Here is a 25,163-nt window from a genome sequence, read left to right as displayed (position 1 = left end):
AAAAAAAAAAAAAAAAAAAAAAAAAAAAAAAAAAAAGAGGGAAAATTATCTCTTAAAAAAGAGGAATTTTCAACTTGAAGTGTTAAGTGTTCTTAACCGTATCGGTTTTGCACAATGTCTTTTTATATCTTATTGAGCGCTGCAAAAGTGGAAGATCCAGACAGGACTTGGGTAAAAGCACAGCAGTGCCTTGCATTCGAAGGCTGGGCTTACTTAAGCCTGCAAACTGCTTAGCTGGAAGTTAACCTCAAAGCCACACTAGTCCCAAAATCTTACCCCATCACGCTTGACTCTGATTCTCAGTTATTTCTTTTCTTCTTGCCTTTGATAAAACATTATTGCAGTGTTTCAGTACTCTGGCTGCTGGTCCCCAGAGAAACCAGGAAGAGCAGAAAGAAGAGAAAATTAAAGAGATGTTTGGCAACATAAAACATAATTTAAAAAGAAAAAAGCACCTTTTTCTGTGTCATTATTGAAACTTCAGATTGTAAGAACTTAAATGATTCCTGTGGATCTGCTTTACTCCTCACTTCTTTTTATTCTCTGTTGTTTATTTTTTAACATTTCCTTCAGATGGAGTAATAAAACCAGGCAAATCCAATTCCTTTTGTTTCCTGGCAGGTTTTCTTCCTATTTCTTGTGTCTATTGGACTTCAAGTGGTGCAGGAAAAACAATCAGAAGTGCACAGTGAGATGCACACAAAGCAAGAGGGCCTACAAACCTGTCAGAGAAAATGTGTGATCCCTTTCAAGGATCTCCTTTTAGGGACAATTATTGGATCCCATTCTGGTCCCTCCAGAGCCTTTCAGCTTGGGCATATGAAGTGTGTGATCAAATTTTGCAAAGACTTTTGTGTCTTTTTGCTTTTGTTATATGGAAAGAAGACAAGAAAGTAGGTTTCCTTAATTTTTAGTGTTTTCTGCTGTCTTTTATATTTTACTTTAGGATAAGGAAGAAAGCTTTAAGATTAGACCTTCAGAGAAGACAGAAAGCATTCTGGTGGAATATTATCCTGTTTACTCTCATTTGGAGAAAGCCATGACCCTCTTGAAATAGCAAAACTTTCTTGGATTTCACTGTGGAACAAGATTGCTTTAATTAATTAATTTTGCTTACCTTTTATTGCCAATGTTATTCAAATCCCTGCATTTGGCAGAAGGATTTCTTTGTTTAAAAATGAACAGTTGCATTCTTTCTCCCCCTTCTCAGCAGATCATTTCACTTTTTTGTTTGTTGAAGAGCTGGAAAATCCACAAAAACTATTACTTCCAAAAGCATCTTCCAGCCATGCTATGGAAGACACTCTCTTGACGTGTCATGGTTTAGAAATGCACAGAGACTAAAAATTGGGCTAGATGGACCACTGTCCTGCACTGAAAAAGCATTATTTGTCTTTTTATGCTTTTTGCAATTTTATCGCTTTCCTTTGAATATTTTTAGCATTGAGATTGAGCTGTGGATGAAATCAGAATATGAAGTATTCATTAATATAAAGTGTTCATGCTGTAGATTCCTAGAGTTTACCAAATATGAGAGATGGTAAATGTCTTATTCATATACATGCCTGCATGCATGAGTGTGTTTAACTGTTCATATCCAAATATCGGTGTTTTGTGCATGTCCCTCGAGGCACTGCTGTCTCCTTAGTGATTCAGTTCTACATTTCTCCTTGGCACAAACACAATCCTTTGGGATGAACAGTGACTGTTCGAAAGACCATGGAGATAAGAACAGCATTTTTTTAATTGGACCTGGGTATTCCTCATGGCTTAGCACCTGACAGAGGCTTGGATGTTGTCCTACTCTGTATAGGTAGAGGGCCACAACTGTACCATGTAATACAGGAGCCTGGATTTCCCCTCCTAAAACCATGTGGCACCTCTTGAAAAAGTCTGTCATAAAACAGGATTTGAATATATGAAAAATATGAATGTTGTCTTCCTCGGTGATGTGAAGCGTAGCAGTCCAGGGATAGAAATTTTAAGGAATAGAAAAGTTTCTGAGGAATTTCCTACACCTCAGTGTGAAGCTCCTGGTTAGCTGAATGAGTTCATGATGATCTGGAGCTGGCCTGCAAACAATGCAGGTGGAGGAATAACTGCACAATCTGCAGTAATCAGGGCATGGTCCTGTTTATGGTTAGAGGAAGCCACTGAGCCATAAACCAAGTCCCTGATCCTTTCCAGACGAAAGACAGAGCTGGAGTTATTCGTGCAACACTCTCTTCCCCCACTGCTCGCCCGTTGTTACAGGCTGCTGGGGATGGGGTTTGCATCCTCCCGTGCTGTATCGGTCCCTACACACTAGGGCAGCACGGTACAGCCACACAGGGCTGGCAAACAGGTACCCGGGAGCAGACAGACACCAGAAGGAAGAAATAACACATGTGATACCCAGCCTGAAGTGTGACTTCTGGGGTGGAAATGCTTGAAATTTCCTGTTCTTCAGTAGCTAAACCCAGCCCTGACTTACTATCTTTCTGCTACCTTGTGGCCCAGGGCCCTGCGGGGAGGTGGGAGGAAGGGATGCTGGAGGGGGGACAGGAAGGCAGTGAGCACTGAAGCAGGGACTGCAGTGCAGGGCTGTGCTCTTCTGCTGCCACTGGCACAGTGACACAGGGCATGGGAGACACAGCTCTGCTCTTTGCAAGAGGATTTGAAAGCAACTTTTCTCACCTGCTGCCTTCTGCCTCTTTCTGCGTGACCAGGGTGCAACGAGAACTGCTGCTTTGTTACCCCTCACCCTGTACTTTCTCCCTCCTGCCTTCCTCCTTTTCATACCACCAGTCTCTTTAGGGCATCTCACTCCATAGCCCTGTTTTATTTTACAGTCACAACAAAGTCCGCTTATCTTGCATCAGTAACCACTTGCTGCACAAATCCCCTCACAAAGCACACTTCCCACTTGCTTAATTTGTCCACAGACATCCCTTGAACAGGAACATATTCAAGGGTGAGCAAGGGAAACTGTTCAGGTCTGCAGTGATTATTTTTACCATCATCCTTTATCCTAGGGGATTTAGGGGACAGACGCAGCCTGACTTTTTGCTCCATTATACCAGGGAAGACCCACTGGCAGGCACAGGCTGTGAAAAGCAAAGGGCTGAGCCCCAGGCCTTGAGGACTTTTGATCCTGGGCAGGGCAGAACACAAACTCAAAGGACAATATATGGTGGGGAGGGATCTGTGGCTCTGTGCCTGATGGAAACAAGAGGACAGCAATATTTTAAGACCTGACCTGGTAGATTTACACACCCAGGCTTACCTATGACTTGAGAGGCCCTGCTGACACGAATCTCCTGTGGAAGGTGAACTTGTGTCACTGTCAGCAAGTTGAACTGAGCCACTCACCTTCGTTTCCTCCTGAGCAAACTGTCCCACCAGTCCCCAGGGTGCTGGGCACCCAAAGCAAGCAGTGTCCTTCATCCCTGGATCCATCTCATGGGGCTGGGGTGCAGCCACCAATTCACCTGACTGAACTGTCAGTGTTATTTCACTACTGTGCCTGTGATCCTGCTCCTGATGGAAGGGAGAGAAAAAGACAGATAGGGCAACTGTACCCAAGAATTTCTTCCCAGTGCTTGCAGTCCTCTTTGTGATGTCTGTAACCCCTCCACCTTCCAGAAGTAGTGCCCTTCCCCTCCTCGGGTAAGGGTGCAATCACAGCCAACTGAGCAGCTTCAAAGTCACCACTGTGTCCTTGGGTGCACAACTGGGGACAAAACTGTGCTGGGAGTGAATTGGACAGTAAATCTATCCCTCTTTTCCCAGAAGAATGGGGATAGGATCTGAGATGGATCAAATGGGAATCTGACCTTGAGAGTGGGAGGAAGGTCAGTTGGGAGATGAAGAACCCGAAGATAAGACAAAGTTAAACAGAGGCTTGAAAAGGATGTAAGTGTAGGAGGGAAGATTTGGTGTGGAGCGAGCTGGTCTGGGGGGTAGAGGACTTATCTTGTGTTTTCATTCCTGAGGGATGTGGAGGGGAAGCAGAAGGTGACGGTAGAGAGCGCCTTTTCTGCTTTCCTTCTGTCCTTCTCCTCTCTTGACAGAGATGCCCAGTTGAGGGTGATGAAACACTGGCACAGGTTGCCCAGAGATGTGATAGATGCCCCATCCCTGGAAACAGTTAAGGTCGGGTTGGATAGGGCTCTGAGAAACCTGATCTAGGTGAAGATGTCCCTGCTTATTTCAGGAGGGTTGGACTAGATGGTCCCTTCCAAGCCAAACCATTCTGAGATTCTGTGAAAACCTGATGGGATGATAATGAAGGAATAAAGTGGGAAGTACCACTCAGAAATACAGTGTGTCCAGCACCAGAAGTTCCTCCACAGAGAAGAGCTCTCTAATAGCAATCACACTTTGCTATTGCACCCTTATGAATTCCTCCATAAACTGATTTATTTGGAAGGAATAGAACTGTGTTAGGAACATCTCTGTTATTAATCCTAGAGTATATAAGTCTCTTGAAATACTTTTATTCTGTTCTTGTCTCTTTTCAAATTACCAGATCAAAAAATAGAAAGCCAAAACAGTAAGGGAAAGGGGCACAGGCCCAGACTCATCAGAAGGAGGTGCCAGAGGGTTCTGGTTGCCTTTTGGGTGTTCTGGGTACACATGTTCTTTTCTTAAAGATCACACTAGCAATCCTTGATTTCCCTGGGAGGGGGGACAAAGTCCATACGTTTGTTAATGTGCAGGACATGCCTGTGAGGGGGCCAGGACAGCTCAGCTAGTTTTGTGTTTGCTTCTGCTGTTTAAGGTGTGTTAATTTCTCCTAACTTTTGCAGCCTGATAAAATTAGGATGAAGTATAAGTATTCTTGTGCCTCTAATGTAAATAGAGACAGGCAACTGCAGAGGGCAAGTCTGGTTTTGACCCATTCCTTAGGATGGAGTGGATCACCCTCTGGATGGGTCTGACTCTTACCAGTGACTATAAAACAAATTTGCTTGACTAGCTGGTGAGCTGAACCTCATCATTGCCAGATAGTGGGAAGTAACTGAATTGCTCTTTACTGAAGCAGAGACCCTGGAGCATTATTTCCTGGATAGCTTCTTATGACCACTTTGATATATTTTATTTTTGCTGAGTGAACAGACCACATGGCCACCGCTGTGTCCCCGTTCCCAGACAGCCAAGGTACAGTTTTACCTCAAATGTGTTGCCCTCAGGGCTCACTTGCCCTGGACTCTCTCTCCATTGCTGAGCTGTACAGAATAGCTGCACAGGCACAAGCACAGCAGTCTAGTGGGTGGGCAAGAGAACCTACACAGCTCTGAAGTCAGGAAAACTTCTACACTGACATAAAGCAGCTTTATGTGCAACTGCTTACAAGGGATGCTTCAGGAACTGGTGATAATTGGTGGCTGCGTAATAGGGATTAAGTGTTATAAGGTGAATGAATAACTATACTGAGGACAAGGACAGAGAAAGCAGTTTGGTTGGGGAGAAAAAGCTCCCTCCAAAGTTTTACAGTGAGTCTGAAGGGAGGCCAGAGCAACCCAATGTCTTAAACCTTAAATGAAAGATTTTAATTTTCTTTTACCTTGAAAACTTTAGGTGAACTAAAGCAACTGACTTCATCCTAACCTCTATGTTATACTTTCTATGATCCATGTTTGGTAGAGTAGGAATGTTCTTATCATGGAGAGAAACAACAGCATTGATCGTATTATCACACAACATATTCCATCAGAAATCCCTGGTTGACTTCTGTTGAATATTTTTAAGCTTTTAAGATAAAACAGAGTTTAACCAGGATTGCATGCTTTATCTTAACATTTCTATAATGTTGCTTGATAACTATCCATCATTCCAATTGATAAGAGGTAGCAGTTAAAGAAAAAAATAGAGATAAATTTGCTGGCAGAGGTCCTGTGAATGTACTCAAATGAGAGTGATCTGGCAGCAGGGTACAAGGGATCCTCTTCTTGCCATGGATCTGAAATGACATTTGAACCTCTCACCAGCCCTAATCTCCACTGAGCAGGGCACTGGGAAGGCAGAAGCCATGGCATTTCAAAAATACCTTAAATCCTCTGTTTTTCGCATGAGAGGGAAGTCAGTGAAGGCTGGTGCCATTCAAAGGAGGGAGGAGAAGACATTCCACCCCAGGGTGCGACAGTGGGAGTGGCCACACAGAACTCCCAGATGGGAGCTGGGGCTGCAGCAGCCACACGGAAATTATTAAGGAAACAAAAAAGCTCCCAGGTAATTTATCAGTAAGGGAGCAGTGCTAGTATCCCTCTGGGCTGCACACAGAGAGGGTCTGTGCCTACCTTAGCACCACCAAAAGATCTTCAGCTCAGTGAGAGCAGCTGGTTTTGTTAACCTGAGAGGTTCTGCACTCAGCTTTGGAGCAAACCAAGCAGGGCCCTGACAATTACACACCTTTTTAGGATATTAAGTGTCCAAGCATCCTTTACAGACAAGTTTACAGCCTGAAATATGGTAGGGGTTTATTATGCGTTTCTCCATTCACCATTAGTGATTTTTACTGCTGAACAGAAGAGGAGTTTGGATTTTCAATCACGTGCAAGTCCAGGTCTGCACAAACGCAGGTGGCAAAGTCCATCATGCTGGGGGAGTCCATCATGATTTTCAGGGGAATGATGTCATCCACATCTGTCATCTCTCACTCCTCTGAAAGTCCTTAGTTCTTGTCCTCCTTCCTTTCAGAGTCTAAATGTACCAAATGTCTTTGGGGCATCTAGAAAAAGAGAAGGGAGTACACAAAAACCAAGGTCATAGTATCCATCAAAGCAAAGATTTTTTGCTTAGCCCCTGTTCAAGATCAAATGTCACATGCCCTAGAAAAGTGATTTTGCATGCCATTGTTAAAGATGCTCAGATCTGGATAGAATTAGATGCCATCAGAATGGGCAATGGCCCTTTCTGTCCTCTGGGAGAACAGACCCTGTGAGTTTTTCATTAGATATTATAAAAAAAAGGGAAAGAGAAAGACACATCTGAAATTCAGGCTCCAGCCATGCTAGTGATCTTGCTGAAGACAGTTATCATCTTGTGGGTGGATACACATGGGTGTAAAATGGTACGCAACCAATAAGTATTATTATTATTATTATTATTATTATTATTATTATTATTATACTTTTTGAGTTTGCTTTTTTGTGTATAATATCAGAGAATAGCAACATAGGTAGGTAAAATGTATAAGGGATCTGTAGTCTGAAAAATAAAACCATTGTTATGAAATTAAAAATAGTCATGTAGGCATATACTAGGAAGAATGCACCAATTAACAGCAGAAAGTCCTTTTTTTTTTTTTCTGTTGAGTAACTAAAGGGAATGAAGGATCTCATTTAAAACTTGCCTGCTCTTCAGGCCTCATTTATACAAGTCACTGCAGCCTCATTTTATTTCCCAGACCTTTGGCTTAGCTTAGGAGCTTAGCCTTTCACATCTCCTTCTTTCACCAAGGTGGTTCTGGAGGACAACAGAGAACTTGGGATGGTGAATGCACTCCTGAAGTGCCTGTGAGACACCAAGAGGTAGTTAGGTCTCTCGCCTGGAGGCCCCTGGGAGATGCTGAAAGTCATGTTGACAGCACTGGGTCTTCATTTTCTCACACTTCAGTTTCCATCTGTAAAATGGGATGAAAGGCAATATTTTTCCCCATCTTTCTTCTGTCTTCCTTGCTGAGATTGTAACCATTACTGTGACAGCCCTGCCTAACACAACAGGACCTTTATCTCTCTTGGAGCATTTGGCAAAGACAACATTTGAGCTGTATTAGAAAGGGGCCCCATTTTCCCAAATGCTGTGGTGTCAGGGGTTTTTTTTGCATGCTATAAAAGCAGCAAAGGCAAAACCCTTGTGTAGATAGGAAGCAATCTGCCTTTGGAAGAAAAGGGACGGACAAAACGACCTCAAAGCAATTCAACATCTGTGATTTCCTTGATTCCATCTGAAAGCTCACTCTCTATTTTGCTGACATATGAGCTGGGTGCCCTATTGTACATCAGTGTAACAAATAGCCATTATCTTCTGTTTCATGGGAGATACGGCAGAACATGATTTATTTGTGCCTGCTCTGTTGCCTCTTTTGAAATGTTGCCGTCATTCGGTGCACCTTTCGCAGAGGAAGGCAGATGGTCATCACAAAGTTTCCTGTAACCTTGCCGTGCATGTTGCAGAGTGAATCAATGAAATCTGAATTACAGTCCATTGTCTGAGTTTGGAGCTGTGCTGCTAAAGTATCCTGCAGTGGCTGAAAACATTTGAATGTCAACACTGCATATATACTGAGGAAATATGACATTTCTCCCTCAAATTTCAAAGCAGTGCCAAAGGGGATTTTTAACTGCTAAGTTGCATCTGATGTGAGCAGGGACTGCATTGCTCAAACCTAAATTACCAGCTTGGAAATGTACCTTTTGTGAGTGTTAGGTGTGACCCCTTCTTGGGAAAAAAAAAAATAGAAATAGTGACTCAAAACAGGATTCTAACATGAAATGCCAGAGACGAGGATTTTTTGGAGTCCAAACAGCACCAGCTGCCCCTCTGTGCTAGCTGTCTCTGCTTATATGACATTTGCAATGAGGCTTCAGGTGATTTGAGAAGCTGGCTTAGACTTCAAATCACCTTTCATGTCAGCTCGTGCCAGGATACTTCGCCAAAAGCTGTTATTTCAGTGGGAAATAACAACTGGGAATAGGGAAAAAATGAACTTCTGAAAAGCACTTTGTCACGTTCCCTGTGCTGTGGCAGGCAAATACTAAAAACATTGTGAGCTCCTGCCATGAAAGCAGGCATAGGCAGAAATTTCTCAGTGGGAAATTTACACACGAGAGAGAAGACAAGGTGAGTATATAAAACATTTTCAGCACTGTCTCTTAATTTCTGACATTTATTTACTCTATAAGCAGACATGCTGGAAGGTACTAGTGTTTCATAAAGTCTGGTTCCTTGCTTCATTGATTTTTCCTTAAGATGGGAATCATTACAATGAGCAGGTGTGGCAGTTTCAGATAATGACCCATGTGCAGCACAGGTGTTTCTAGAAATGGTTAATGTTGGATGTAATAGATGTTAAGAATGTCTCCTCCAAATGCTTCTGGCCTTTTACAGATGACTGCTTCTGTGTGTGTAGGGCAGAGCATCTCCCAAACTCAAGCTGTCAGTCAGCTCATTCCCATAGTGCATCTAGGCAAAGAGTATTATCTCATGTGAACTTGCCACTGCAAGATGTTTTACACATTAACTGGCTTGAGAATTTTATATTTTTATTAAATACAAGAGGAAAGAAATCTGAAACCTTATAATCCAATTTACAGGGGGAAAAAAAAGCGCAGAATGTCATTATTTGGTGTGCAACAGACATTTAATTCCTGGGTTTCGAGTTTTTTGATCATAGACATTACTTGTGCTAGGACATTCTTATCCAATCTACTGAGTCTTCTTCCTCAGGTTGCAACTGACTTTGATCTTCTAAATCCACACAAGCTTACCCTGTCTTGAAAGGGGCACATCACAGTTATTCTAGAGAACTAGAAGAGTGGCATAAAAGAAAGGACCTTCCTTATAGGACCTTTCTTACTAATTTTTTCTTACAAAAAATAAAAAGAAAAAAACCACATCTAAATGGGACCAGATAACTCTACAAAAAGAAAACATCCTGGTCTTGTAAATAGACAGGACCTGATCCTGAGTGGACCTTGATGTGTCCTTTACTGATTGTCATGAAGTTGTCTTATACTGAAATAAGTGAGACCAGAATAAGGTTTATATTCTGAAAATATAAAAAACTAAATCAAAGCGTAAGGTAAATTCTTTTATCTGTACCACTGATATAAATCCATGAAATCTCAAAAAAAACAATTCCAAAAATGTGATTTTAATTATATGTTTCTAGAGCCAGAGTAGCTATTAAACTTGGTGGATCTGTCTACATTTACTTCTGTACACTGAGGAACCGGGCCTCATTTTCTGTAGATTTCCAGTTTTTTAAAAGCATTTCCAAAGTGTCAGGAAATCACAAATCTTCCAGAAATTCATCTTAATCTCAAACATTTCATACTTCAGTGCTGAAGATTTGTTGTTGTCTGTCAGAGTTAAAATGTGGGAAAGCAATCTTCTGTGGGGTGAGGAGCTTGCATGCTACATATCAGTCCCAGAACACTTGGGACTGCAATGAGTACCTGAGCAGTCCCCGAACTGCAGCAAAATTGCAAATGAGTCTCTAAAGAGTGAGAAACAGAGTTGTGGCAGGGAACAGGGATGTGTCCCAAAGCCCACTGAAGTGAATGGCACCACTCGTTGACTGCAGTGGCCTTTGAGTGGAGCTCTTGGCATGTCTGTGAAAGGAAGGTAGAGTCAAACGCAGGATAACCACATGCTCATCTTTTTTACTTTTTCTCCCAGGATGGAAGGAGCAGTTTTATTGGCCACCAGCTCGGAGGGGTCATGGAAGTGCCAAACAGCAAGGACCAGAGAGTCAAATCAGCCAGAGCCATCCAAATCACTTACTACCTCCAAACGTATGGCTCTGTCACCCAGGACCTCATTGGGGAGAAGTGGGAGAGTGAATTCTGTAAACTGATGCACAAGATGCAGCTGGATCACCAAGATCTGCAGCTCTACTCACTAGCGTCCTTTAGCCTCTGGAAGGACTTCCACCAGACCAGTCTCTTGGCCAGGGGCAAGATTTTGGTGAGCCTGATGCTGATTCTCCTGACTGCTACCCTCTCGAGCTCCATGAAGGACTGCCTGCGTAGCAAACCTTTCCTGGGACTCTTGGGAGTACTCACTATCTGTATTTCCAGTGTCACTGCGGCAGGGATATTTTTCATTACTGATGGAAAATATAATTCTACTCTGTTGGGAATCCCTTTCTTCGCTATGGGTAATTATTTATCTTCATAATAATAGGATTAACAGAGCTTAATGGCAGGATTGTAAATTACATCCTGGGTTATAAAGTGCAGATTTTACTTTGAGTGAAAGTCTAAGTCATTTTCATCTTGTTAAATTGATCTGTGCTTTGCCAAAAAAAAAAACCAAAAAAAAAAAACCAAAAAAAAAAACAAACCCAAAAAAAAAAAAAAAAAAAAAAAAAAAAAAAAAAAAGGGAAAGAAAACAAAGCAGTAGCAACAATAAAGAGAGCAAATGACGTTGCTGGAATCTTGGCCAATATGAGAGAGGGGCAGTTTTATTGATCTCTGTTACAAAACGAAGGAGAAATTGTTATTGAAAACTAGTCAGCTCAGCACAGAAAATAGATACGTGTTGACCTGTCTTTGATGAGAGGCCAGATGAAAGAGTAAGTTAAAATAGGAGCGTGCCAAGGAAGAAAAATTTTAACTTCCTTTCTGAGGAGGTCTTCTCTTCCAGCTCTGTCTGAGTGGCAGAGCGGAATGGCTTGGTGTAAGAATAAGATTGATGGACTGTATCTCAGAGAGGAGATTACTGTTGTGGTGTTTGCCAGGCTGTAAGCAAAGGGGCCTGTCAGTATCTGTAGCACATAATCCCTCGGTTTGTGAAGTCCCAGATCAGCTGCAGGGATTTCCTTTGTGTTGCACCCAGGCAGGGGAAGGTGCAGATGAAGAACAAACATAAAATCCAGCTTTTCTAGCAGAATTGTTGTCATTTCCTTTTGTTCTCATTTCTGTTCCAAGTACTTTTAGTGCATCTGTTTGGTTGATGAGTTTGCTGGGCAGGTACGTTGAGAAGGAGGAGGGAAACGTGCCCAAAATGGCTTGCTGAGTCAGCATTGTTTGGTGCAATCACATCCAAGTTTGTCAGAGTTTCACCGTATCATGAGTCTGAACCCCAGCAATAACTCTATGCAAAATCTCAGCAGTGTCAGCCCAGACCCCAAAACATTAGTGATGGATTTTTGATGGCAGGAAATCTTACCTGTGGACAGAACTCTGCATCTTTACAGTTAATTTCTTAAATTTCATTCATGCTTCTAGTTCTCAAGGCCAATTTCTATGCTACAGTAAGAGATACAATAGCCAAAACTGCGAGGCTTGGAGAAGCTAATTTTTTTTAACAAAAAAAAACCCTCAAGCTCCCCAAAAAAATACATTTTCTTGCTCTTTCCCTCGAGAAAAGCCCTGTAGGTGTATGCATCACCCAGCTCCCTCCTCCTATTTTGTTTGTCTCCTGATAAAGTATCCATGTCACTAACCAATGAGACCAAGCCATGGCCTCACCACTCCTGCACCCAGCATCTCTGAAGCAGCTGGCCAAGGTGGGAAGGAGTGGGACAGAGTGGATGGTCAAGATTCCAGAAGGGAAATGGAAGAGTGAGGCAAAAGACCCCGAGGAATTGCATGATTGGTTCAGCCTCATTAGTACTGATAAATAAATCCATGCCAAAGCGTCTAATTCGATCTTCTGCACTGTTAAACTATTAGAGTGGCCCCTAACATGGTTTGACTCATGTCAGCTCTTGGGATGCTGTGCACAACTCTTCAGTGTAAGCGGGTTTGATGGAAAGAAAGTGATGAGAGGGGGAAGAGGCCAGCAGGAGGATCGGAGAACATGCCAGGTTGTGACAGGGATGGATCCTGACCTGAGCAAGGGGTGCAGGTTTAGGGAAAAAAGATCTGTGTGGCTGGATGGAGAAAAGAATGAAAGTGGGGAAGGGGAGGCTTATGCTTGTTGTCAGATTATGGCAACCTTTCTGTTGGGTGTCAGGAGGTGTGTATCAAAGAGTGGGGCCAAATGGAATTGTCTTGCTTGTGCAGCAAGTAGAAGGAAAAGCAGAAAAACACTGAAGTGATGAAACCCACCTTTCCTTAATTGTTTATTTCTCTGCTGGTGTCCCTTTTTAGATACCTATAGAGATGGGTGGCCCATACTCTTTGCTCGACAGAACCCAAATTTGTCACTCCCTAGGAGCCCCAAACAGTGCCTGTAGGTGAAGCTCATCTTTGGGTTGACCTCAAAAGCATCAGCATCCATACAGGCCAGGAACGTCACAGCAGTAACGTTGTGCTCAATTTATACATACCCTGCAGCCCCAGGATGAGACAAGGCTGGAAGTTTCTGAGAGAAGAGTGGCTCAGTTTCCTGCCTAGGATGGTGGCAATCCAGGAGTTCGCTGTCTGAGGAAAAGTAATGTTTATAACATTCTGTTGTGTTTTGTGCTGTCATTCTTGTCACAGCCGCTGCCAAGAGCAAAAGAAAAGAGAAAAAACCCTTTCTTGAAGTGAGATATTTGAAAGGATTGTTTCTATAACATTATATTCAACAAACTTCAGGTTGAAAAAGAAAATGTTTGAGTAATCCTTCTACAGAAATTTTATTCAGGAATCTTGGGCTGAATTGGAAATATCATTAGAGAACAAGTTGCTATACCTGGGAGCTGAAGTTGGTAAATACTAGGCAACAGTTCTACATTTTGGTGAACTAAAAGACATGAAACACGTCTTACCAAAGTCATACTGGGTTACGTGCTGCCAAGTGCCATGTGCCTTTAGTCCCTTAATGACAGTGCCAGCTAATGAGACCTTGCTCTGCCTGTGATACACCCAGGGCCTCACAGACCTGGGCTCCTCACAGAGCAGGCGTTTCTGTTCAACCTGGTCTACCATGAATTGATGTGTCAACTTAAAAGAGACCCACTGAGGGTCCGAGACTTTTAATTCTGTGGGGTCAACACATAACTCTGGCGCGTGTTGCACCAGTGTCCCTTGCTGCTAGCACAGCAGAAAGCACACAATACATCAGATAAGAATGATAATCATATAGATGATAATGTGTGCAAAGTGGGGTTTCCCAGAATTACAAATGACAGATTTGCAAGTCAGCCTTTTAAATTTAAGTTACTTAGATTAAAAAATAAAAGCAAAATCAGGCGGTAACAGCTATAAAGTGCCTGCAAGTGCAATGCTATGCAGAATGCACAGGCAACCTTAAATAGGGCAGCTCCTAACTTTGGAGCACTTCAACCTGATATCTGCAAATGGTTCATTTAAAGTGTGTTTGGTACAATATACAGTCTCTTCTGACATTCACTTTTCAAAGTATCAATTTTAATGGAAATTCTGTGAAGTTCTTCTACACTTGTCCTTTTTCCTGAAGAGATGGAAAGATGCTGCCATCTGAATGACGGGAATAACCCTGGACTTGCACAAATGTAGATCCATAATTCCTCTTGCACCATAGAGCTTCTGTGGGTTTCAGTAAGTGACAGAAACCTATATAAAAGTGAAATGTCTACTATTTTTCTAAATAGGACTGAATGACCTACAGATGAATTTCTTACTGTAGTCCTGCTGTGAGGGAATGGTCTGCTGGGATAAAGCATCTCTCTGCTGTACTGGGGGAAGAGTGTTAGCTCAGACTGGCTTCTCTCTTCTTTATCCTTGAAGGTGAAAAGCTTCAGTCTTAAGTTAGGCATGAGGACAGTGGTGGAAAATCCTGCTAGTTCTGACTCCTTCTTCCTAATGCCATGGTGTTCTTAGACAGCTGCCTCAGGAAAAACAGTTTCCTCAGTACAGCGTCTACCACTGCTTTTTTGGAGTCAGTGTGGAGAAACTCTTCAGAAAAATCCTGTGCAAATAATGCTCTGGCTGCCAAGATCTTCTGCAAACAGGAGCAAGAGGTGCTGATTTTTAGCTGTTCATACTCCAGACAAATGACTAAATGCCGTGAGTTAGAGAAAATGTGCTTCTTTAGTTGCAGGGCTTCTTTAGATACTGAACTGGACCTAGAGGTTTTATTAGTCTCTTTTTTTATCTTTTTTTTTTTTCTTTTTTTTTTCTCTCTTTTTTTTTTTTTTTTAGACAGTTCTACCTTGTGTTTCTCCTCTGGGACAAATACAAACTGCAGTTTCTTCTGCAAGTTTGAGACCAGCGGAGCTATCACCACAGGAGGTGTTTCAGATATGAGATAGAGGGTCAAATCACTGAGTTTCAGATTTGTTCTGCACATCAGAAATGGACCTGGTTAGATGTTCACATCTGCCTTTTGAGTTTGGATTCAAAGGGATATTATGTACATGACATAATTATGGTTTCCCATGCCTAATCATCACTAATTAATATAACCAGAAGGTTAACTACATAATTGAGATATTATTGCTCCCATGATTTGCTTTTTAATGCACAGAAACCAGACTGATATCATCAGAGAGATAATTATTTAACTCAGCTGAGAATCTGACTGTGTGCTTTTAAATGCAGGTATATTCGTTATGTCGTTTTACACTGTAATTATTTTTGGCCAGTCCACGAAGTACCTCATTATATAGATTAGTGCAAATCTTATGTTAAAAATGTAACTACAGTGTAATTAGAGTATAATTATGCTTTTTTGTATTATAAAGTGTATGTGTTTCTTAGATGACTATATTCACATTGGATGTAAGAAATATTTCTTGTCCTTTGTAAGTCCAAACCATGAAGACCGTAAGGGCATGGGTATTTCTTTTTGAATCTTTAGAGAACACTAAGCTCAGTGAATGCCCTACAACACATTGCAATACTGTTACTACTACTACCAATGACAATACTATTAGTAGCGGTGCAGTAAAGAGATACAAAATCTTTAGGAAGCAATAGTCTACCTATTCCCAACCATAACCCCATGCCTGATGTAAGAGCACAACATGGATGGCAGAGATTGTACTTATAGTTCAGACTTTTCTATTAAAATTTCCAGTTATTCCTTCCCCTGAGTTATTCCGATGGAAGGAGGAAGCAAGGCAAAAGCAGACGAGACTCCAGGCAGTTATTAGCATTTCAGACAGAAGCCAACTAACCTCTTTTGGGTGGCAGTTGTTAAAATAATGGCTGGTGATCACCTTTAAGTAAATTTGAGATGTCACAGTATTACCATTAGTGGTAGAGTTGTGGGAAATTACAGAAAAAGTCCTAGTGCAGATGAGGAAATTATTTCCTTTAAACCTCAGAAAACAAATATGAGTGCAAAAGTGCATGCTGTCATTAGTTTACCTGTACATGAAGTATCACGGTATTTCTAACCATTGCTTCAAGCAATAGAGTTTCTGATTACAACTGCAATTGAGAAATATTTCAGGAGTGACTCTGACTTTGGCTTTGTCCTTTTGATGCAGCAGTAAAGAAAATCCCATATGAATCTCATGTTATATGATCATCTCCTATCTGTATGAGGAGCAAGAGAATGACCCTCTAGAGCAAAGATACCTACTGACATAAGCTCCCACCACACCATGCCTTAGAAATACAGTGAATCTGTCATTTTAGATGTCATGGCAGTCATGTCCCCAGCCACTCATCCCATCATTAAGGACTTGGAAATACCTTGTCCTTAATTAGAAAATGTCCATTCTTGACTTTTACAGTGGGAAATGGGAATACAAAAAAAAAAACCCAACCCAACACCCCCACCCCCCACACACACTAAAAAAATAAAAGGACCACAGGAGAAAAAAAATAGAAAGATATAAAAAAGTTTAAAATTACCTATTTGCTAATTCATGCAAATAATTTTAGACGTTCTCCATATTTGTGAGGCTGATTTCCCCATAACTTGATATACGCCATAGCAAGTCTATTCCCAATTGCAAAGGGTTGTTTTTTCTAATTTCTATAGGAAAACTTAACCTCCCCAGAACAGTCTTTCCTGGATTTTGATTAGAAGACTAAAGCCTTTATGGGATAATCTGCTACACTTGCACTATGCAGTCTGGCCCTGCAGCTAGATGCTGGAGCTCTCCTGATTAGGGGAAGGCATCAGGACTGGGGCTGTTCTCTCCTCAAACACACACAAGATGAGGATATCTCTGCCTGGGTCCTCTGGGCCTTCTCATGCCCAGAGAAAGGGATGCAAGAATCAACACAGCCACCCTCAGTCCTAACAACAGCGTTTGTAGCACTTAATTTCAAGTGTCCTAAATTTTCCTCCCTTAACTGAAGTGACACAATCTCAATTTCCTTTGTAGTCAATAGAAAGAAATAGGCAACTCCAAAGTAATTTGGTCCATCGCTTAGTACATATTTGGGATGAATGTGTTAATCTCTGAAGGTCCTGTCCATCTCTGAAAAAGCTAAGGTGACTGTTTAGACTTTAACATCTAAGGTTATGTACATAAACTCTAAGATATATGTATGCATGGATACATATACAGCATATATGCACAAACTGACTTGAATCCCCTACAGATTGAATTCTAGCTCTTCTTCTGTAGAGACTTACCAGAAAGTCTCTTATCAACTCAAATGCAATCATCCCTTAGGGCCATTGCTGCACCCTGGGAGATGGCTCTGCTGGTCAGTGATTCTGAGTCTCAGCTCAGACGGAAGCATTCATCCTTGGATCGTTACCCAAGCACAGACCATCACTACCAGGTCCTCCATAAAGAGAGAGCAAACACAAAAGACACTGGCTGGGTTTGTTGCTTGTGAACAGTCAGCTAAACTCTTTCTCCTTCTGACTCTAGTGGGAACTCAATTAACCCATTTGTGCAAAGTGAAGTCTCCAAATAGAGTTGTCTTTCATTGTTATTATTATTAACACATCTTCCTCATCTCTCCATCTGCAGCTAACAGACTGGTAGCTGTCTTTTGCTTTTAACTTGCTGCAAGCATTTCTGCAGTCCTTTGAAAAAAGTAGTTTGATAAGATAAGAGAACATATTTTGAGCTAAAAAGTCAAAGGCTAAAAGGAATGGTTTTCTTCTGCACTTAGAAATATATGTTTAGTATATATGTTTAGTACTCTTAATCAATATAGAAATTCTGTTCAGACAGCAAAGGATGTTTCCTTTCCAGATGCCTCACACGTTTGTCTGAACACCTCTTGCTTTCCTTTTTCTACCTTTTCATGAAAATGCTCCCTCCTATGACTGGGTTATCTTTATTGGATGCACCTGTTCTGTGTGTTGATCTCATTTAGAAGGAGTTTCATTCCTTGTACTTGGTATGTATCGATGCACATCACATTTACATTTGGCTCATTTGGGCTGGAAAGGAGCTGCATCATGGCAGAAATGATTTAGCTCCACGTATATCATCCCTAATAGGGCAATGCCAAATCCAGCCTTGAATAGCACCATTGCTAGCAATTCCATAACCTGCCTCGACAGCTTGTTCCGGTGCTTAAACAGCCATACATTTATAAAGGTATTTCTTAATATTTTCACAGCTGCAGTTTATGCCTATAACTTCAGAATCAGTCTGGCCTGAGCATGGAGTGTAATTTTTCACTGTATCTATGTATTTGCAAATCTTTTAGGATATTATGCTTGTAGGGCCGTGCTTATTTCAGCTTAAATATAATTTCTATCAGATCCTTTTTTCCTGTATATCTTACTGGAGTTCACACTTCCTTGTGAGCTCCATCCGTACAGGAAGATTGATAGTGGCTTCTGGTCTCTGCTGGAGCACTGTGGATCTGCAGAAAAAAGCAGATGTGGGACAGGATGAGGATCTCACCTGTGTTCTTTGGTGTTTGGTGGGAAAATATAATCTTGCATTGTTCTTTCTTTTCTGCTGGGCAGGAAATGTGGGCTCTGATACCTGAGGAAGGATAAGTGAATGATCCTATGTTATCAAGCACACTGTCTGCTCACCTTAGGTACCGTGCTCCTCTGTAAGGAAATCCAAGGTTGTACATCTGTTTTAAGCAAAAGTGAAAGGCAGGAAACACATTTCTCCTGGAATACATTTTGTGTGCAAATAGCCCCTGGAACTCTCCTGTTGCAAGATATGGTTGTGCCTCGAAATTCAGCCTGATTCAGAAAGGGTTGGATTTTTACACAGCTAACTAAAACATCCTCATTATTTTAAGTAACATTGCAACACTTAAACATAATAGTAAGGAAGAAGTATAAAAATTAATGACAGTGTTCAAAAGCCCAGTTCAAAAATGGGTACAAAGAAATTTCACTTGTAAAGAAATTTTCCCATAGCTGGCCTTTTTCTGTCTGATAATTTTTCCCTGAAGAGTTAGGAAAAGGATACAGACCTCAATAGACCATTTTCCAATGTTCTAGATCAATATTTATCTACTATATTCATCTGCAGTGTCAAAAACTTTCCACAGAATTAAAGATTTAAAGAGTTTATTGCAAATGCAAAACCAAGTAAAAAGGTCTTACTTGATACTGCATCATTTATATGTCCTCCTTTACGCAACCACTAGCCAGTTGAGGTTTTAATAATTCAGTTTTATCCTTCCATTTTCAACCTTTTTTACACTTTCTTTCCCATGAAGTGGCTTCTCCTCTCTGGTGGGATAACTGCCTACAGCAACATACAGCATGCTGAAGCCACGCTGGCTCAGGGCTCATTGCTCCCTGAGTGGCAACAAATGATAACATCAGCCTACATTATTCAAGAAGTATCTTCCATGTCGCTGGCACATGCCTGTGTGACTGGCCTTCAGACAAAGGTCTATTCAAATATCACAGCTGTGACTCTCCATGTGTCAGCCCTGGTAGGTGTGGCAAAGCAGGTCGTGTTTCATCCACACTTGCCTGACTGCAAGATGACGAAGAACATGTTATTTTAGGTGCTCAAACTCGTAGTGAGAGCTGCAGCAGAAATAGAAGTAAGCACAAGGTTGCAAGTGATGCCACCAACTGAATGAGATGAAAACTTCAGGCCTTCGCATCACTAAAGATGCTGTTTCATTTTTGTTCTGCAAGAGTGGGCATACTGTCCTCACTGTCTTGGCTGAATTTCAGTGTGCCTAATTGTGTTTTTATCTTCTTCAAATTCCCCCCACTGTGCAGGTTAGATACAGTATTGGTGAGCACTGCCTGGCCCACAGCTCTGTGCAGGTGGTGCTCCGTTAAGCAGATGTTGGGTTTTACCCAGACATGGCTGTGTTTCAGTGGTGAATGCAACGGCCACATAACCCGGCTCAGCAGTCTCTAAAAACATTCTGTGTTCCCTGAGAATATGTAGCTGTGTCTTGGCATGTTATCGTTGTATTTTCCTACAGTAATCTGTGGTATTTCAGCACTAGAGAATTTTGTGCTCATACTCTATATTTTTAAAGTCCAAGGAAGAAAAGCATTACTTCACAGACTGATAGGATACTTAGACCTGCCCAACCCATACATCCTAACCCATATTCAAATACAAATTTTCCACAGAAATTTTAAATGCTGTAGCTTTTCCTGGTGTTATGAACTCCCTTGCTGTTGATACCCTGCGTATAAAGAAAATTATTTTGCTAGCATAGCCATGAAACCAGTTAGTACTATATCATTTTGCAATCTTTACATAAATTCAGAAACTGCAGGTATAATCTACTAGAGGGAGCACTTGCATTGCTTTAAAAAGACGATCAAACGGCAGATTACTGCACTCCCGGTGAGACCCTAGCAGGTGAAATTTTCTGTGTTTCTTTAAGTTTCTAGTTGATATTTTTACTATTATTGTTGAGAAATTATCCTCCAGGGAGGAACACAGAGTTGCAGAAGCTGAAGGAAGAGAGGTGTTCTGCATACTGAGTGCAGAACAATGAAAACTTTTGTTCTACAGTAATTTAAGAGTTTAACACAAAGTTTTTGGTTAAGGGAATTTAAACATTCTGAAACTAGACTGGGAGCCCTGGGAACAAAAATCCTGTTTGTGCTTAGAGTAGATATCACAGCAAAAAAGAAACCGTGCAAAGAGCAAAGCCAAAACCCTTCTAATGCACACTCTACTTGTGGGAGCAACTGAAAGAGGAGAAGAACCCACAAGAGAGATGCTAACTACACTGCTGAAAGCATTACCAGAAAGTGCAGTGTTGGGGCTGTACAAGAGCTGAATATACTAAGCAATAAAACAGGGCAGATATCCCTCCTATCACACTTCCAGTCAAATTCAAGGCACCACTTTTAGGAGTGAGAGCTGCTGGACTCCTCTAGTCTTCTGCTCTCTGCAAAGTACATCTCAGTGTCTTTTGTAATCCCTTATATTGGCTTTCCACATCTCTCCCGTCAGAGCTAAGAAAAACTAAGAACTTTATCATGCAGTTAGCTTGCTCTTAAATGAATAACCTTGGTAGGGTATTGAGGAAGAGAAGGCTTTACTAATCATAGATACAGATGTTCTACCTCTCTCTTAGGTTATTTGAAGTCAGACTCTGAACAATGCAGTTAATGAAGCAAGTCTCAAAAGATCTCTCTTACATGGATTTTGACCTCTAATATACTTATTCTTTCCCTGAGGGGAAAATAATAGAATCTCTTTATGGACTATTTCCAAAAAAAACCCTGCAGAAATTTATTATGATTGAAATCTCTTCGGCCCTACCACAATATTTGAAATTAGTCAGGAAGTATGAAAGTAATTGGTGGTCAAGGACAGACAAACCCAAATGCATACACAAACAGAGCATTGGGCAAAACAAGGCAAAAATATCAATCCATTTTCCTTAGATATAGCATAAAAGAAAAAGTAAAAAACTGTATATGTGGTAAACAGCCATGATTTGGCTTTCACAGCAATGCAATCTTTAGACCTCATCCACTCAGGAGGTTTTTTTTTTCTCACAAGGTGGAAAAGATACTTTGTCAGCTTTTAAATTGCTAGAATATTGTCAGTGTTGTTGAGACCTTTGCTTGGTTTTTGTGACTTCTTTTACCCAACCCTGTCACGTTTGCATACCAAGTCCCTTGGACCTGACACTGTATTGTAGAACACACATCAAACAATGAATTCCTTATGAAACTTCTTATTTTATCTATTGATAAATTTTCCTTGGAGTTTATTTGATGTTTCTTTGAAAAGATGAGGACACCTTTAATTTCACTAGTCAGTGACATAAATGTCCCATTTAATGTCTTTTACTGGAACATATTGTGAGGTTCTTAACTCTTAGAGGGGATTGTCTGACATGTCATTAGCAAAGTAAAACATCACAGAAATTGTTGAAAAATGAAGAATTTTTTTTACCTGCAGATCAGGGTCTTCCATGAATTTTCCCTCAACAGTGTGTGTAACTGGGTCACTGATCCACTGGTAACTTGCCTAGGTAAATGGAGTACACAGGTCATATTGGAAGTCCTTTATCATCAGATCATTTTGTGACTCTCCTAAGAATTTGGGGTTTACATTTCAGAGTCCTCAGAGAATTACAGTAGAATAGAATAGAATAGAATAGAATAGAATAGAACATTATATTTTTAGTAGGAAAGGAACTACAATGATCATTTAGTCCAACTGTATGACCATGTCAGGGCTGACCAAATGTTAAAGCATGTTATTAAGGGCATTGTCCAAATGTCTCAACATTGGCAGGTTTGAGGCTTTGGCCACCTCTCTAGGTAGACTGTCACAGTGTTTGACCACCCTCTCAGTAAAGAAGTGCTTCCTAATGTCCAGCCCAAACCTCCCTTGGTGCAGTTTTGAACCATTCCCATGTGTCCTGTCACAGGATCCCAGGGAGAAGAGATCAGCACCTCCCTCTTCATGTCCCTCCCCTCAGAAAGTGGAAGAGAACAACGGGGTTGCGCCTCAGTCCCCTTTTCTCCAAACTAGAGAAGCCCAAAGTCCTTAGCTGCTCCTCATAGGACATGCCTTGCAGCCCTTCCACCAGCTTTGTTACCTTCCTCTGGATGCATTCAAGGACCTTAAAATTTTCAATACAGGTTCCAATTCAAGTTTTACCAAAAGTCAGCAAAGTTAGGAAGCTATTTCTCATAAATTCCTTAAAAAAAAAAAAAAAAAAAAAAAAATCAAAAATTAAGTCATTGGTCCAAATGTAAGAAGCTTTTTATTTCCTGTGAAAAAGAAGTGATAATTGTTTTTTAATATTCATAATTTCTAGGTTCTTTGCTTTCCACTCTAAAACCTTGTTTTATTTTTTTATCTAGGAAAAAAGGAAATAATAGAGAAAAAGGGGAAGCAAAATGTCAGGGTGTGAGGAAATGAAAAAAAGGAAAAACCCAGGAGTTCCTTTTGCTTTTTATATTTTAAACATGCAGGAAGAAAAGAACAGATTTTAATAGATAAAAGATTCAAGAACAAAAGTTCCAATAACTTCATCTTCTAAAACCTTAATGTTAAATATAATGGTAACAGATGTTTTAGCACCCTAGACCAAATATTTATCTGGAAAAAATCAGTAAATATTATCCCATAAAATGACCTTTTAAATGGTGCGGTAATTATTTCTATGATATGGAAAATAGGTCTTATTAGACAAACCTGATATTTTAAAATTCCTGTCCAAGTTTACGCAAGAAAAGGAACCATGCTGGTACAGTATATTCAGATAATGGTAATTTGGTTTACTTCTGCACAGCATTTTGATAGCTGCATGTATTTGCACTACATTAAATCACTGTAGTTTATATTACATGTAATAATGAAATATTCATTTGTAAATGTGCACTTTTCCTTCTTGGAAGACATAAATAATCAGGTCCAAAAGTGAAAAAGAAATCAATAGTAGTAAAATTCTCAGATAATGCATGGCTTGACAGATAAAAATAATGAAAGGGGAGCCCAAGCACATCGTCAGGCAGGCTTGTTTTGTCAACATGTGCTTCATCAGAGTTAAGTGCTAGATTATGCATCTAGAAACAAAGAATGCATTCACATTTGCAAGATGAGCAATTGCATCCCCAGAAAGCAAAAGCAATGAGATGACAGTAGATAATGCATTGAATATGAATTTCTAGTGTGCTGCTGTTGTTAACACAGGAGGATGAAATTGCAAATGTGTGTTAGAGAAAGAATAAGGTGACATCAGTTAGGTGAATGACTTTAGGAAGGTGTTAATTGGCATTTTGAGTGGAATTCACCTGATAAAAGAAAGATGTCTATCATGTATGGGGTATCTCTATGGCACTGTTGAGTCCTTCCTAGAGTGTGTTTCAAAGCAGACTACAGAACTGGAAGGAATATGATGCCCATGTTGTTTTCAACAGCAGGCGGTTGTACAGGTGGAGATGACGTAACAAGATCCAGGGTCTGGTAGCTGCAGTTAAACCACTTCATACCAGGATAAAGGTGCAATTCTTTTACACCAAAAGCAATTAACGACTGGAAGAGTTTTTCAGGGCTTGAGGGATTCTGTAAAACTAAAAACTTTCAGACTAAGACGGCATTTCTTAGTGTATAGGCTATGCCTCAAAAACTGTGATTTCGATGGGGAAGTGATAGGTTACAATGTTTTGGCATGTGTTCATAATAGTTTTCCCCAGTCTTAAAACCTATGAAATTTCTGTTATAGAAAAACAGAAATTTTGTCTTCTGTCTGTGTGACAAATCAGCTTTTTTTTTTTTTTCTCATCCTAAATTTTCATCTTCTCAAGTTTATCCCACAATTCCGATTTTATGTCAAACTTTAGGGAACTTCAGAACGTCTTTACTCACCAGACTCCTACAAATATTCCTACAGAAAAATCTTACGCTCATACCTCTATGTGGTGTACCCTTTATTCTGAAAGACCTTGAGAATAAAAACCACTGCTATTTAGCATTATTTTGTAAGACTGTCACATTACAATCAACATTTCAAAAATCCAAAATTACTTCCGAAACCTTTCTTCTTAGTGCATTTTGATAAGTGCCCATGTTCTGATATACACAAAGGTTTTGCAGTTTTACTTCATTTCTTCTAGCTTTTAGGCTCTTCAGAGCAGCTGTGACTCACCTGGTAAACTCTTCCAGTCCTACATGACTTTTTACTCATATAAAACCATCATGTATGAAAAATATGAGGAAGTTATTGTTATTCATATGGCTTGCTGGATTTTGATCACATTTTACTTAATTCATGTAATAGTAGGGCTGTGTGAGATGTTGTATCACAAGGATTTTCTCTAACCAAGGCATACCGCATCTCTTCTGGTTTATATTACTTTCAGGTGCACATTAGTTTTCAACAACATTGCTCTCCCACACACCCATCCAGTGATTCTATCTTGTGGCTAGTGTGGAGTCCCAACAGAGAGCCAGTGAAATGTTCATATATCTATTAAACCATGTGTTGCCTCTCAGCACAGAGATTAATTTCACCTGGTTCCCTTATCTGCTACCTAGACATGAAAGCTAGTTTCAGTGGTCAGCAATTGCAGTACTCTATTTCTTAAGATCATGACTAGCTCTTCACATCGTCAGTCCTTTGACACCCCTTTTTATGCGTTTCCAGTACAGACTGGCAGCAATTCAGTGAAGCTGGTCACAACCACCATTCCCTTCACACTGGTACAATAGATGCGAAGGCTGAGTATCCTGGTTTTATGAAATGCAGTG

General features: G+C 40.7%; 1 protein-coding gene across 1 annotated transcript in view; it reads left to right on the top strand.

Annotated features, from left to right (window-relative positions):
* The window catches only part of PTCHD4 (patched domain containing 4), a 72,666-nt gene that overhangs the window by 2,873 nt on the left and 44,630 nt on the right, over nt 1–25,163 (top strand). The window contains exon 2 of the mRNA XM_026846160.1: nt 10,387–10,867. Coding sequence (XP_026701961.1) covers nt 10,429–10,867 — 439 coding nt within the window. The 5' untranslated portion in view covers nt 10,387–10,428. The remainder of the gene's footprint in view (nt 1–10,386; nt 10,868–25,163) is intronic.

This window comes from Athene cunicularia, assembly GCF_003259725.1.
Source record: "Athene cunicularia isolate RWA chromosome 3 unlocalized genomic scaffold, athCun1 chr3_part1, whole genome shotgun sequence".
NCBI classification, from domain to species: Eukaryota; Metazoa; Chordata; class Aves; order Strigiformes; family Strigidae; genus Athene; species Athene cunicularia.
The sequence above is the reverse complement of the archived record's forward strand: the minus strand, read 5'-3'. Positions and strand labels throughout refer to the sequence as shown.